At 45.2% G+C, this 15,209-nt stretch overlaps 1 protein-coding gene across 1 annotated transcript in view; it reads left to right on the top strand.

Moving 5' to 3' along the window:
* Window positions 1–15,209, top strand: part of IFT140 (intraflagellar transport 140) — a 152,570-nt gene that overhangs the window by 120,195 nt on the left and 17,166 nt on the right. The window contains exons 20-24 of the mRNA XM_070761062.1: window positions 3,433–3,623; window positions 5,695–5,790; window positions 6,755–6,887; window positions 11,532–11,675; window positions 14,440–14,565. Of these exons, the coding sequence (XP_070617163.1) occupies window positions 3,433–3,623; window positions 5,695–5,790; window positions 6,755–6,887; window positions 11,532–11,675; window positions 14,440–14,565 (690 nt within the window). The remainder of the gene's footprint in view (window positions 1–3,432; window positions 3,624–5,694; window positions 5,791–6,754; window positions 6,888–11,531; window positions 11,676–14,439; window positions 14,566–15,209) is intronic.

Here is a 15,209-nt window from a genome sequence, read left to right as displayed (position 1 = left end):
GATTCCAGAGGGCCGGGGCCACCACAGAGAAGGCTCTTCCCCTGGGGCCCGACAGACGACATTGTTTAGTCGACGGGACCCGCAGAAGGCCAACTCTGTGGGACCTTATCCACCACTGGGATTTGTGCGGTAGCAGGAGGTTCCGGAGGTACTCTGGTCCAATGCCATGTAGGGTTTTAAAGGTCATGACCAACACTTTGAATTGTGACCGGAAACTGATCGGCAGCCAATGCAGGCCACGGAGTGTTGTAGATACGTGGGCGAATCTGGGAAGCCCCACGATGGCTCTCGCGGCCGCGTTCTGCACGATCTGGAGTTTCCGAACACTTTTCAAAGGTAGCCCCATGTAGAGAGCGTTGCAGTAATCGAACCTCGAGGTGATGAGGGCATGAGTGACTGTGAGCAATGACTCCCTGTCCAAATAGGGCCGCAACTGGTGCACCAGGCGAACCTGGGCAAACGCCCTCCTCGCCACAGCCGAAAGATGATGTTCCAATGTCAGCTGTGGATCGAGGAGGACGCCCAAGTTGCGCACCCTCTCTGAAGGGGGTCAATAGTTCTCCCCCCCCAGGGTAATGGACGGACAGATGGAATTGTCCTTGGGAGGCAAGACCCACAGCCACTCCGTCTTGTCTGGGTTGAGTTTGAGTTTGTTGCTCTGTCCTTCAAGAATATTTGGGGCTCAGGGTCAAAATGAGGGGTCCTGGGTGCTCTCTGAGCTTGTTTCCTTGCAGATGTCTCATGACCCAAAGTAGGTAGCATCATCAGTGCTAGTAAGGGAGTGGAGCTTGCTCTCAATTCCCACTCCCCTCTCACACTGATAGTATTACCTAGCTTGGCAATGAAATGTCCCAAGAAAACAACGAAGCTCAGAGAGTCAAAAGGACCCCTTATTCCTCTTCACTGTAGGAAGATCTCAGAGAATGTTTTCAATGCAGGTGGTCCTCGACTTACGACCACAATTGAGCCCAACATTTCTGTTGTTAAGTCAGATGTTTGTTAGGTGAATTTTGCCCCATTTTACAACCGTTCTTGCCTCAATTGTTAAGTGAATCCCTGCAATTCATAGATGAATAACTAGATTGTTCAGTGAATCTGACTTCCCCACTCAGAATAGAATAGAATAGAATTTTTATTGGCCAAGTGTGATTGGACACACAAGGAATTTGTCTTGGTGCATATGCTCTCAATGTACATAAAATAAAATATACATTTGTCAAGAATCATGTGGTACAACACTTAATGATTGTCATAATGGTCAAATAAGCAATGACGAAGCAACATCTCCCCCTGGGCACGTTTAATTTATGCATGGTATGTCTGTGTGTATGACTGTTAGTATATGGGTTTTTTAAATATTTAAATATTTTAAATTTGTCTGATTGCTTATGATTTGTTTTTACATGTTGTGAGCCGCCCCGAGTCTTCGGAGAGGGGCGGCATACAAATCTAAGTAATAAATAAATAAATAAATATTAATAAAAATCTTAGGATATACGCAACAAGTTACAGTCATACAGTCAACATGGGAGGAAATGGGTGAAAGGAATGATGAGAAAAACTAGTAGAATAGAAGTGCAGATTTAGTAGAAAGTCTGACAGTGTTGAGGGAATTATTTGTTTAGTAGAGTGATGGCGTTCGGGAAAAAACTGTTCTTGTGTCTAGTTGTCTTGGTGTGCAGTGCTCTGTAGCGACGTTTTGAGGGTAGGAGTTGAAACAATTTGTGTCCAGGATGTGAGGGGTCAGTAAATATTTTACCCGCCCTCTTTTTGACTCGTGCAGTATACAGGTCCTCAATGGAAGGCAGGTTGGCAGCAATTGTTTTTTCTGCAATTCTGATTATCCTCTGAAGTCTGTGTCGGTCCTGTTGGGTTGCAGCACCAAACCAGACAGTTATAGAGGTGCAGATGACAGACTCAATGATTCCCCTGTAGAACTGTATCAGCAGCTCCTTGGGCAGTTTGAGCTTCCTGAGCTGGCGCAGAAAGAACATTCTTTGTTGTGCTTTTTTGATGATGCTTTTGATGTTAGGTGACCATTTTAGGTCTTGAGATATGATAGAACCTAGAAATTTGAAGATCGTAAAAGGGGATCGCATGACCCCGGAACACAGCAATGGTCATAAAAATGAACCAGTTGCCAATCATCTGGAGGTAAAGTGCTATTGGTTCAGACCGGTTGACCCCAACTGGTAATAAAATATACTACCAGTTCGGGTGAACCTGTATATTCAACTATCAGCTGTGCGACAATCAGCTGTTCTGCACGATCTAGATTAGCTAGAAAGCAGGATTTCCCACTTTCTAATAGATATAAATTACACAGCACAGCTGATCCACCCCTCGCTGTTCTACTTACCTTTGCAGACACCAATGGCTTAAAAAACAAAAACAGTTGCCTTAAACTTATCAGACACTGATGGCTTCAAAATGCTCCTTTTTCAGTGCTGCACCGTGCTGCCTGTGGCAAAGCGCACACGGAGCAGAGCGAACCGGTAGCAGACTTCTGAGGAGGAGAGCCTTCTCTGTGGTGGCCCCGGCCCTCTGGAATCAGGTCCCCCAGAGATCCGTACCGCCCCCACACTCCTTGCCTTCCATAATAATTTGAAGATGCATCTGTGCCGACAGGCTTGGGGACACTAATCCTCAGCCCTGCCTACAAATGAATGTATGTTGAATGGAAAGTATGTTGTTGGATTGAATATGACGGTTTTTTTAGATTAAATTGGTGTTTTAGACTGTTTGCTTTTAGTTTTATTGGATTTCAGAATTTTATTTTTTCACATGTTGTAAGCCGCTCTGAGTTCTTGGAGAGGCATGGGATAAAAATCCAATCAATGAATTAATTAATTAATTAATGGATGGCTGGATGAAAGAAAGAAAGAAAGAAAGAAAGAAAGAATGAATGAATGAATGAATGAATAAATGAATAAATAAATAAATTTCACCCCTGGTTATAACACTGAAAAATGATCCTAAGTCCCTTTTTTCAGCACTGTTGTAACTTTGAATGGTCATTAAACAAACGGTTGTAAGTCAAGGACCACCTGTACACGTGAAAGAAAAATTCTATAATGATGGTAATGAAGATAGAAACATAGAAGATTGACGGCAGAAAAAGACCTCATGGTCCATCTAGTCTGCCCTTATACTATTTCCTGTATTTTGTCTTAGGATGGATATATGTTTATCCCAGGCATGTTTCAATTCAGTTACTGTGGATTTACCAACCACGTCTGCTGGAAGTTTGTTCCAAGCATCTACTACTCTTTCAGTCATATCATATTTTCTCACGTTGCTTCTGATCTTTCCCCCAACTAACCTCAGATTGCGCCCCCTTGTTCTTGTGTTCACTTTCCTATTAAATTTTGATGGCGATAGTGACAATACAACAGCATCGCTCACTTAAAGTCTTTTTGGTCTCTGTTCCAGGAAGACGCCGAGCAGTTATACAAGCAGTGCCAACGCTACGACCTCTTGAACAAGTTCTACCAGGCTTCAGACCAGTGGCAGAAAGCCATTGAGATAGCCGAGATCCACGACCGAGTGCACCTGCGCAACACCTACTACAATTACGCCAAGCACCTGGAAGGCATAGCGGAGCACAACTTTGCCATCACCTAGTACGTGTTATGCCTGACCGACTCAAGGCTCAAGCAGACTCCTTTTGAGAGTGAAGGGGGCTTCTGAGCTCGCTTGTTTGCTTGCTTGCAGGTGTTTCTTTACCCAAACTAGGTAACATCATCAGTGCTAGACGGGAGTGGGGTTGAGGAGGAGGGAGACACGAAAGCGGAGAACTGTTAAGTCCTTGGTGTTCTTAGATTTGGAAGGGGTTTTTTTGCAGCCGCTTCATTACCCAACTACCGGTAGGTGTTGTGGTTGGCTCTGGCCTAGCTCCTGCCCCAAGGAATGTGGAGGTGGATGTAGGGGAAACATCAACATGTCATAGGCCTGTTTTATTGCCGACAGAGTCAGGTAGTGCAATTTCCTTGGACGAAGAAGAAGGTGGGGGTGACTTGGAAGAGGGGGGCTTGGCACACAGCCCACGAAGCCAATCTCCATTATCTTCGGGTCGATTCAGATGAGGAAGTGTTGGACCCATGCATATGCAGAGTTATGCATAGAAGAGACCAATTAAAGAAATATTACAGGAGATAAGAGAGGCCACTTATGTTTGGATGGGGCTCCAGTAATTTAGCGCTGCTGATACAAATAGCAGCGCGCTGGCTTGGCCGTTGTGGAAGATTATCTGATCGTAATTCTTCAGGACCGTGCCTTGCTGTTTCCAGACTTTGTTGATTTTTCAAGACTTTGAAACCAAAGCAGAGCAAAGTGTGTGTGTGTTTCCCTTCGTGGAAGAAGGAGGGCTGTGACGTTTCTTCACAGCTGCTAGCTAAGTACTTAAGGACTGTTTAAGGGGCTTGTACAGCTTGCAAGGTTATTTTGGGAAGAGTGCTCTTTGCAATACAAAAAAGGGTGCTTTGTTTCTTTTGAATTTTGTGATAAAGAACATTGTTTTTGAACTTTCAAGTGTGTGCGTGTGTCTGAAATTTGTACCCTTGAATTTTCGGGAGACTCATACCATAGAGCCTGGCAGAACACTAGGTAACATCATCAATGCTGTCTGCTATCAGTTTAACCACTGAAATGTTTGTTTGTATGTATGTATGTATGTATGTATGTATGTATGTATGTATTATTATTATTATTATTATTATTATTATTATTATTATTATTAATTAGATTTGTATGCCGCCCCTCTCCATAGACTCGGGGCGGCTCACAACAATAACAAAGACAATGTAAGAACAAATCTAATAATTTAAAAAACACTAAAAACCCATTATTAAAAGCAAACATACACACAAACATACCATGTATAAACTGTATAGGCCCGGGGGAGATGTCTCAGTTCCCCCATGCCTGACGGCAGCGATGGGTCTTAAGAACTTTACGAAAGGCAAGGAGGGTGGGGCAGTTCTAATCTCCGGGGGGAGCTGGTTCCAGAGGGTCGGGGTCACCACAGAGAAGGCTCTTCCCCTGGGTCCCGCCAAACGACATTGTTTAGTCGACGGGACCCGGAGAAGGCCCACTCTGTGGGACCTAACTGGTCGCTGGGATTCGTGCGGCAGAAGGCGGTCCTGGAGATATTCTGGTCCGATGCCATGAAGGGCTTTATAGGTCATAACCAACACTTTGAATTGTGACCGGAAATTGATCGGCAACCAATGCAGACTGCGGAGTGTTGGTGTAACATGGGCATACCTAGGGAAGCCCATGATTGCTCTCGCAGCTGCATTCTGCACGATCTGAAATTTCCAAACACTCTTCAAAGGTAGCCCCATGTAGAGAGCATTACAGTAGTTGAACCTCGAGGTGATGAGGGCATGAGTGACTGTGAGCAGTGAGTGTATGATGAACTGTCTGGATATACAGAGCTACGCAGTCGGACAGAGCTATGCAATAGGGTGTAAACTGCAGTTTGATTGGGCCAGAGCATTATAAAATGCAAAGCAACTTTACACTGATTGTCTACTGTTGTTGGTGGTGATATTGTTAGTTGGCTGGCTGGAGCAGTTTGAGTGTGAGTTAAGATATTGAGTTAAAGCTGTAGTGTTGATATGGAGAAACCTGGATTGGTTTAGTATCTACCCGCTCCCTTCCTCTTCCTGACCTCTTTCTCTTCCCGCACAGCTATGAGAAGTCCGGCACGCATAAATTTGAAGTGCCTCGTATGCTTTCGGAGGATTTGCAAGCCTTGGAATCTTATATCAACAGGATGAAAGATAAGTGAGTGTCCACTTGTCCAGTCCAAGAGCCGGCCTGGCCAATGCTCTTTGAGAAGCTGACTTTGCTCCGAACAGGTCCGTTCTTGACTTACGGCCAAAGTGGAGCCCAAAATTTCTGTGGCTAAGTGAGACAGTTGTTAAAATGTCCCATTTTTCCACCTTTCTGGCCGCCGTCGTTAAATGGATCACTGGGGCTGTTGAATGAGTACCATGGTGTTTAAGGGGATGCTGCAACGGGAGTTAAATGTGAAAAACGGGAGAAAAAGACATTTTTCCTGTACCGTTGTAACTTGGAACGGCTATAAATCGAGGACTGCCTGGGTTTGCTAGAGCGGCCAAGTCAGTGTCTTTCCTCTCCCTTGCAAAATTTATTTCTTTATTAGATTTGTATGCCGCCCCTCTCCGTAGACTCAGGGCGGCTCACAACAATAATAAAACAATATATAACAAATCTAATAATTTAAGAAAAAGCACTAAAAACCCCATTATTAAAAGCAAACATACACACAAACATACCATGCATAAACTGTATAGGCCCGGGGGAGATGCCTCAATTCCCCCATGCCTGACGACAAAGGTGGGTTTTAAGGAGTTTACGAAAGGCGAGGAAAGTGGGGGCAGTTCTAATCTCCGGGGGGAGCTGGTTCCAGAGGATCGGAGCCACCACAGAGAAGGCTCTTCCCCTGGGTCCCGCCAAACGACATTGTTTAGTCGACGGGACCCAGAGAAGGCCAACTCTGTGGGACCTAACCGGTCCCTGGGATTCGTGCGGCAGAAGGCGGTCCCGGAGATATTCTGGCCCGATGCCCTGAAGGGCTTTATAGGTTTATATAAGATTTGCTCTTGCTGCCTATTTGTAACTCCATCCTTTGCGAAGATGTCATTCATCAGGATTCAGACTGATTGATTGGTTGATTGACAGATGTCCACCCTCTCTCTGTTCTCCCTTGTTTTTCCTCCATCAGAGATTTGTGGAAGTGGTGGGCTCAATATCTAGAAGGCCAGGCCGACTTAGAAGCGGCTTTCAAATATTACGAGCTGGCTCAAGATTATTTTTCCATGGTCCGTATCTATTGCTTCCTGGGAAACATCCAGAAAGTAAGTTCATTATCTTTTAACAAATTAATAGAGTTGGAAGGGACCTTGTAGGACACAGAATTCAGAAAGATCTAGACAGACTTGTACAGTGGGCTGAAACGAACAAAATGAAGTTCAATGTAGAGAAGAGTAAAATCCTGCAAGTAGGCAAAAAAACCCCCAAACATGCATACAAATTAGGCGAAACCACATTCACCATGAGTGACTGTGAAAGGGGACTTGGAGTCTTAGTGGATAACCAGCTAAACATGGGCCAGCAATGTGCAGCAGCGGCTAAAAAAGCCAACACAATCCTAAGCTGCATGAACAGGGGGATACACTCCAAGACCAGAGAGGTAATAATACCACTCTATAAGGCCCTGGTCAGACCGCACCTGGAGTATTGCATCCAGTTCTGGTCACCACACTTCAAAAAAGATATAGAGACTCTAGAGAGGGTGCAGAAAAGAGCAACTAAAAGGATAAAGGGACTAGAGACCAGGTCATACGAGGAAAGGTTGCTGGAACTGGGCATGGATAGTCTAGTTAGTAAAAAGAAGGGCTAGGGGGGGCATGATAGCTGTATACAGGTACTTAAGGGGTTGCCACAGAGAGGAGGGGGACACACTGTTTTCCAGGGCACCAGAGGGCCGGTCCAGGAACAACGGTTGGAAACTGACCAAGGAAAGATTCAACCTGGTGATAAGAAAGAATTTCCTGACAGTGAGAGCGATCAACCAGTGGAACGCCTGCCAGCGGAGGTTGTGGACTCCCCAACTTTGGACACTTTCAAGAGGAGATTGGACTGCCATTTGGCTGGGGTGATGTAGGATTTCCTGCTCAGGCAGGGGGTTGAACTTGATGACCTGTAAGGTCCCTTTCAACTCTAATAATAAATAAATAAATAAATATAGTCCACCTCCCCCAACCCCTGGCCAAGCAGGAGACCCTATACCAGTAATGGTGAACCTTTTTTCCCTCGGGTGCCGAAAGAGCGTGGGCGTGCGCTACCGGCCGAGTGCCACACCCATAATTCAATGCAAAAACAGCTTCCCCCACCCTCTGGAAACAGGAAACGGCCTGTTACCCAATTTCTGGTGGGCCCAGTAGGCTAATGTTTCACCCTCCCCAGGCTCCAAAGGCCTCCCTGGGGCTGGGGTGTTCTGTCCAAGTCTTTGGTAGAATCCTCCCAAAAATCACAGGTACAAATTTCAGACACACACACGTTTGAAAATTCAAAACAATATTCTTTATAATGAAAATTCACTTAAACCAAGCCCTCTTTTGGTATAGCAAAGAGCACTCGTCTCCAAACAAATTGGTAATTTATACAAGTCCCTTATCAGTTCTGTGATACTTAGCTTGCAAGGGTTGTGAGGCAATTCACAGTCCTTCTTTCACAAAGTGAAACACACTTTGCTCTGGTTTAGTTTCAAAGCAGGGAAAAATCAGCACACAAAAGGTCAAAGTCAGTAAAGCAGTCATGAAACACAACGATCAGATAATCCTCCACAATGGCCAAACCCACAGGCTGCTATTTATAGCAGCCTCACTAATGACCACAGCCCCACCCAACCACAGGTGGCCTCATTTTCTTTGATAATAATCTCTCAGTTGTTGTTGCCTATGCATTGCTCTCCGCATGCGTGGCTGTATCATTAACTCTTGTTCTGAATCCAAGGAGGAGCTAGATTATTATTATTATTATTATTATTATTATTATTAATCAGATTTGTATGCCGCCCCTCTCCGCAGACTCGGGGCGGCTCACAGCAACAACAATACAATGTAAACAAATCTAATATTTAAGTTAATTTAAAAAACCCCAATTTAGAAACAAATCATACATACTAGCATACCATACATAAATTTTATAAGCCTAGGGGGAGGGAAAATGTCAATTCCCCCATGCCTGACGACAGAGGTGGGTTTTAAGGAGCTTACGAAAGGCTAGGAGGGGGGGGCAACTCTGATATCTGGGGGGAGCTGGTTCCAAAGGGTCGGGGCCGCCACAGAGAAGGCTCTTCCCCTGGGTCCCGCCAAACGACATTGTTTAGTTGACGGGACCCGGAGAAGGCCAACTCTGTGGGACCTAACTGGTCACTGGGATTCGTGCGGCAGAAGGCGGTCCCGGAGATATTCTGGTCCGGTGCCATGAAGGGCTTTATAGGTCATAACCAACACATAATTGATCTCCTTCTGAGCTGTCTGCCACACTCTCCTCCTCCCTGTCACTCATGTCTTCTTGGTCAGAGGAGCCTTCATCATCAGATTCCACCCGGGGCAAAACAGGCCTGCAGCATGTGGATGTCTCCCCCACATCCTCAGTCCTTGGGGCAGGAGCTGGGCCAGAGCTAACCACAACATGGGGGAAGGTAAAAGCGCCGTCCCCCAACCCTCCTGGAGGCTCTCTGAAAGCCAAAAATGCCCTCCCGGAGCCTCTGTGTGAGCCAAAAATCAGCTCACCAGCACACATGTTGAAGCTGAGCTAGGGCAACAGTTCACCTGCCAGCAGATATGGCTCTGCGTGCCACTTGCGGTACCTGTTCCATAGGTTCGCCATCACTGCCCTACACCTTTTCTGATGGCAGCCTGGTCTCTTTTTGAAAGCTTCCAGTGATGAAATTCCCACAACTTCTGAAGGCAAGTTCTGTTCCACGGGTTGATAGTTCTCTGCCAGAAGGTTTCTCCTTATTTCCAGGTTGAATCTCTCCTTGTTTAGTTTCCATCCATTATTCCTTGTCTGGCCTTCGGGTGCTTTGGAAAATTGCTTGGCCCTTTCAGATTCCAAAGGTGCTTTTTTCAAGAGGCAACTGGACTTTCTGGTTTTTTTCCTTGAAAAAGACATTTTGCTTCCCAAGAAGCTTCTTGGATAAGAGGTGAAACGTCTTCAAGGCAAAAAGAAAAGAAAAGAACATTTTAACTAAATTTAAACCAATTAAAAGACTGAGTGCCAAAAACCAATCCATTTGCAACAAAATTTACATCATATCTCTTTTTATCCGTCTTTAAACTAATTCAATACATATTACATAACATATTATTACTAATATTCACTAACATATAGAATACATTTACTATACTATTCACATACTCCTCATACTACTTTTCTACAAAAGTCGTCCCTGAAAACGTCTGCGTTATACACAGATCTTTCTTTTCTTCTCTCTACTCTTTCCTTTCTTTTATTTATCTTCTTCCTTTCCCCCTCTTCTTATTCTTCAAATTCAGAAAATATTTTCATTAATTTGCTATTAACTAATATATATTAACAGGAGATGTAACATTTATTACTATAGCCTAAGAAAATCTTTGATATTCTCTATTTACTGTTTATTTACAATGTTTAAGAAATATAACATCCCTATCAAGAATTATATGTATTACAACCTATAGCTTATAATATATAATTGTACTGCTTACCTGAACTGCTCGACTTTGTACCTTGATTCCCTATCCCTTCCTACCCCTCCCCTTTTCTTTTTCTTTTCTGTACATTCCTCCCTACCCCCCCTACCCTTTTGTTCTGTCTGGGTTCCCCCAGACACCAACACCAACTAAAAAGAGTACCAGACACGCTGGTAAAAAGCAAAGTCATTTTATATCTTTGAAAACAAACACAGATAACAAAAACTGTTCTTACAAACTGGAATGCTATGAAGCTTCACAGAAGAGTCACGACGGCCAGACAATACAACAGGCTTCTTGCTGGCACACACACCACTGTAGATAATAAAACCCACGCCTCCCCCAAGTTTTCAGCCTTCTAGGCCACAAGCCAGAATCAGAGAGGCCAAGGATCGAAGCAAGGTCACAGGACTCCCAAAAGATAACTCTCCACAATACAGGAAGGGCGGGCCTGCCTTTTCAACCTTTCTGAGGAGAACCACACCCAAACCCAGCTGTTGCCTATTAGGGATGGAAATACCTGGCTAATTGTCCCCTTCGTTGTGCTGCCCTTCTCTGCCTCATATCTATGATGGCTTGTGCGTTCTCATCTAATGACTCCAGGCTACTCGCTGGGGAGAGCTCCCCCCCGGGGGTCTCAGGCTGTTCTCCCTCCTCCTTGTCCTGACATTCCTCTTCCCCGTCTGTCTGGTCCTCCTCCTCCTCCTGTTCCTCGTCCTCCCCCTCTGAGCATGGAGCCGGCAGAGTTCCAGCCGTTCCCTGAGGAGCCTCAGACTGAATCACAACAACTAATATATATTAACAGGAGATGTAACATTTATTACTATAGCCCAAGAAAACCTTTGATATTCTCTATTTACTGTTTATTTACAATGTTTAAGAAATATAACATCCCTATCAAGAATTATATGTATTAGAACCTATAGCTTATAATGTATAATTGTACTGCTGACCTGAACTGCTCGACTTTGTACCTTGATTCCCTATCCCTTCCTACCCCTCCCCTTTTCTTTTTCTTTTCTGTACATTCCTTCCTACCCCCCCCCTTTCCCTGTTTCCCTTTTTCTTTTTTCACTATATTCACAAATAAAGTATTTTTTTTTTAAAGAAAAGAAAAATCCAGTTGCCTCTTGAAAAAAGTACCTTTGTGACAACCACAAGCTGGATGATGGACAAATCTCCCTAGATGCTCCTTCAGACGTGCCAGCTCAGAGCAAAGAAAACATCAAATTTTGTCTCTTTTTTCTTCTTCTTCAGGCTTCCGAAATAGCAACCGCAACAGGCAATCGGGCAGCTTCTTACCATGTTGCCCGTCAGTATGAGAGCCACGAGGACATTAAGCAGGCTGTGCATTTCTACACCCGGGCTCAAGCGTTTAATAATGCGATCCGTTTGTGTAAGGTACGAGCATTGACAAATTATCTTGCCTTTTGATGAACACTGAGAGCATCTGCACTGTTGTGGTTGGCTCTGGCCCAGCTCCTGCCCCAAGGAATGTGGAGGTGGATGCAGGGGAAACTTATACACGTCACAGGCCTGTGTTATTGCCGACAGAGTCAGTTCAGAGTTTAGTTTCCTCAGTCGAAGAAGAAGGTGGGAGTGACTTGGAAGAGGGGGGCTTGGCACACAGCCCAGGCAGTCAATCCCCATTATCTTTCATTGATTCAGATGAAGACGTCTTGGACTCACGCAAGCGCAAAATTATGCGTAGAAGAGACCAAGTAAGGACATATTACAGGAAATAAGAGAGGCCACCTGTGTTTGGGTGGGGCTCCAGTAATTAGGGCTGCTGCTATAAATAGCAGCGTGTGGGTTTGGCCGTTGTGGAAGAGTATCTGATCGCAGTTCTTCAGGAATCCTGGGTTGCTGTTTTCTGGACTTTGTTGATTTTTCATGCCTTTGAAACCAAAGCAGAGCAACGTGTGTGTGTGTCTCACTTTGTTGGAAGAAGAAGGGGTGTGAAGTTTCTTCACAGCTGCTAGCTAAGTACTTAGTGACTGCTTAAGGGAAATTGTACAGACTACCCGGTTGTTTTGGGACGAGTGCACCAAAGACAAATTCCTTCTGTGTCCAATCACACTTAACCAATAAATTATTCTATTCTATTCTATCATTCTATTCTATTCTATTCTGTTCAACTTTCAAATGATCCCTGCGCTGCTGAGGTTACTATAGACTTTCTGCATTGTGCTGACTTTGCAATCTCCATAGAAAGGTGGGAGGTTTCCAACACCTGGACAAGGCCGAAGATCCTTTTGACCCTGTAGCCCAGACATGCAGATGTCCAGAGAAGATTATTATTATTGTTATTATTATTATTTATTAGATTTGTATGCCGCCCCTCTCCGTAGACTCAGGGCAGCTCACAACAACAATAACACAATATATAACAAGTCTAATAATTAAAAGTCACTAAAAACCTCTTATTAAAAGCAAACATACACACAAACATACCATGCATAAACTGTATAGGCCCGGGGGAGATGTCTCAGTTCCCCCATGCCTGGCGGCAGAGGTGGGTTTTAAGAAGTTTACGAAAGACAAGGAGGGTGGGGGCAATTCTAATCTCCGGGGGGAGCTGGTTCCAGAGGGTCGGGGCCACCACAGAGAAGGCTCTTCCCCTGGGTCCTGCCCAACGACATTGTTTAGTCGACGGGACCTGGAGAAGGCCAACTCTGTGGGACCTAACCGGTCACTGGGATTCGTGCAGCAGAAGGCGGTCCCGGAGATGCCACCAGGACCCAGCTCAACAGCAGGAGTGGCCCCAGGATCTTAGTTCTTTGTATCAAAGTGACAAATTACACCCTGCGTTCTGCCACAGTTTTGCAACATGTCTAGAGAAGGAATGGGATGTTTATCACTCTGACCCTCAATTACAGGCGATCCTCATTCAGCGACGGGTTTCTTAAGCAACAATTCCGGTCACAATTCAAAGTGTTGGTTATGACCTATAAAGCCCTTCATGGCATCGGACCATAATACCTCCGAGACCGCCTTCTGCTGCACGAATCCCAGCGACCGATAAGGTCACACAGAGTGGGCTTTCTCCGGGTCCCATCAACTAAACAATGCCGGTTGGCGGGCCCCAGGGGAAGAGCCTTCTCTGTGGCGGCCCTGACTCTCTGGAACCAGTTCCCCCCAGAGATTAGAACTGCCTCTACCCTCCTTGCCTTTCATAAACTCCTTAAAACCCACCTTTGTCGTCAGGCATGGGGGAACTGAGATATTTTCCCCGGGCCTATATAATTTATGTATGGTATGTTTGGAGGTATGTCTGCTTAAAAATGGGGTTTTTTAACTATTTTAAATTGTAAATTATTAGATTTGTCATGAACTGTTTTATTGTGTTGTGAGCCGCCCCGAGTCTACGGAGAGGGGCGGCATACAAATGGTGGAAGGTCTTAAGCATAAAATGTATCAGGAAAGACTTAATCAGCTCAATCTGTATAGTCTGGAGGACAGAAGGAAAAGGGGGGACATGATCGAAACATTTAAATATATTAAAGGGTTAAATAAGGTCCAGGAGGGAAGTGTTTTTAATAGGAAAGAGAACACAAGAACAAGGGGACACAATCTGAAGTTAGTTGGGGGAAAGATCAAAAGCAACGTGAGAAAATATTATTTTACTGAAAGAGTAGTAGATCGTTGGAACAAACTTCCAGCAGACATGGTTGGTAAATCCACAGTAACTGAATTTAAACATGCCTGGGATAAACATATCTCCATCCTAAGATAAAATACAGGAAATAGTATAAGGGCAGACTAGATGGACCTTGAGGTCTTTTTCTGCCGTCAGACTTCTATGTTTCTATGTTTCTAAATCTAATAAATAAATAAATGAATGAATGAACCAACCAGCCAGCCAGCCAGCCAGCCAGCCAGCCAGCCAGCCAGCCAGCCAGCCAGCCAGCCAGCCAGCCAGCCAGCCAGCCAGCAAGCAAACAAACAAACAAACAAACAAACAAACTGTTTGTTAGGACAGTGATGAAAAAGTGACATTCCTCCCATATATGCAGGTTTGTGAAGCAAAGGAAAGCTGAAGTAAGATTGTTAAGCACAGTTGCAGTTTTAGAAGAGAAACATGGGAAAGAGCAAACCTCTACTACCTTTTAACCATGAAAGGCCTGAAAGTGAGGTTTATTGGTTTGCTGTTTGTTTCAACCAGGAGAACCAGCTCGACGACCAGTTAATGAACCTGGCTCTTCTCAGTTCTCCAGAAGACATGATCGAAACTGCCCGCTACTATGAAGGAAGAGAACAAATGGACCAAGCTGTGACACTCTACCACAAGGTATCTCTTCATCCCAGTGTGGGTATATAACAGAGTAGGTAGGGACCTTGGAGGTCTTCTAGTCCCACCCTCTGCTTGGGCAGGAAACCCTATACAGTAATACCTCGTCTTACGAACCTAATTGGTTCCCGGGGGAGGTTCGTAAGACGAAAAGTTTGTAAGACAAAACATTGTTTCCCATAGGAAACAATGTAAAGTCAATTAATCCGTGCAATGAAAAAAACCCCTGCAAAAAAACGCCGCCACTCGGCTGTCCCCTTTTGAAACAGCCGGGGGGCTTCTCAGCGTCCTCCTGAACCCGAACGCCAAACCCGAACTTCCGGGTTCGGCTTTCGGGAGGCCGCCGAGAAGCCCCCCAGCTGTTTTAAAAGATGACAGCCGGGCGGCGGGGCTTCTCAGCGGCCTCCCGAACACGAACTTTTGCCGAACTTCCGGGTTCGGGGTTTGGGAGGCTGCCGAGAAGCTCCGCCGCCCAGCTGTCGTCTTTTAAAACAGCTGGGAGGCTTCTCGGCGGCCTCCCGAACGCCGAACCCGGAAGTTCGGGTTTGGCGTTCGGGTTCAGGAGGATGCTGAGAAGCCCCCCGGCTGTTTCAAAAAGCGACAGCCGGGCGGCGGGGCTTCTCGGAGGCGGCGGGTTCGTAAGA

This window comes from Erythrolamprus reginae, chromosome 9 (genome assembly GCF_031021105.1).
Source record: "Erythrolamprus reginae isolate rEryReg1 chromosome 9, rEryReg1.hap1, whole genome shotgun sequence".
In the NCBI taxonomy this organism is placed as follows: domain Eukaryota; kingdom Metazoa; phylum Chordata; class Lepidosauria; order Squamata; family Dipsadidae; genus Erythrolamprus; species Erythrolamprus reginae.
The sequence above is the reverse complement of the archived record's forward strand: the minus strand, read 5'-3'. Positions and strand labels throughout refer to the sequence as shown.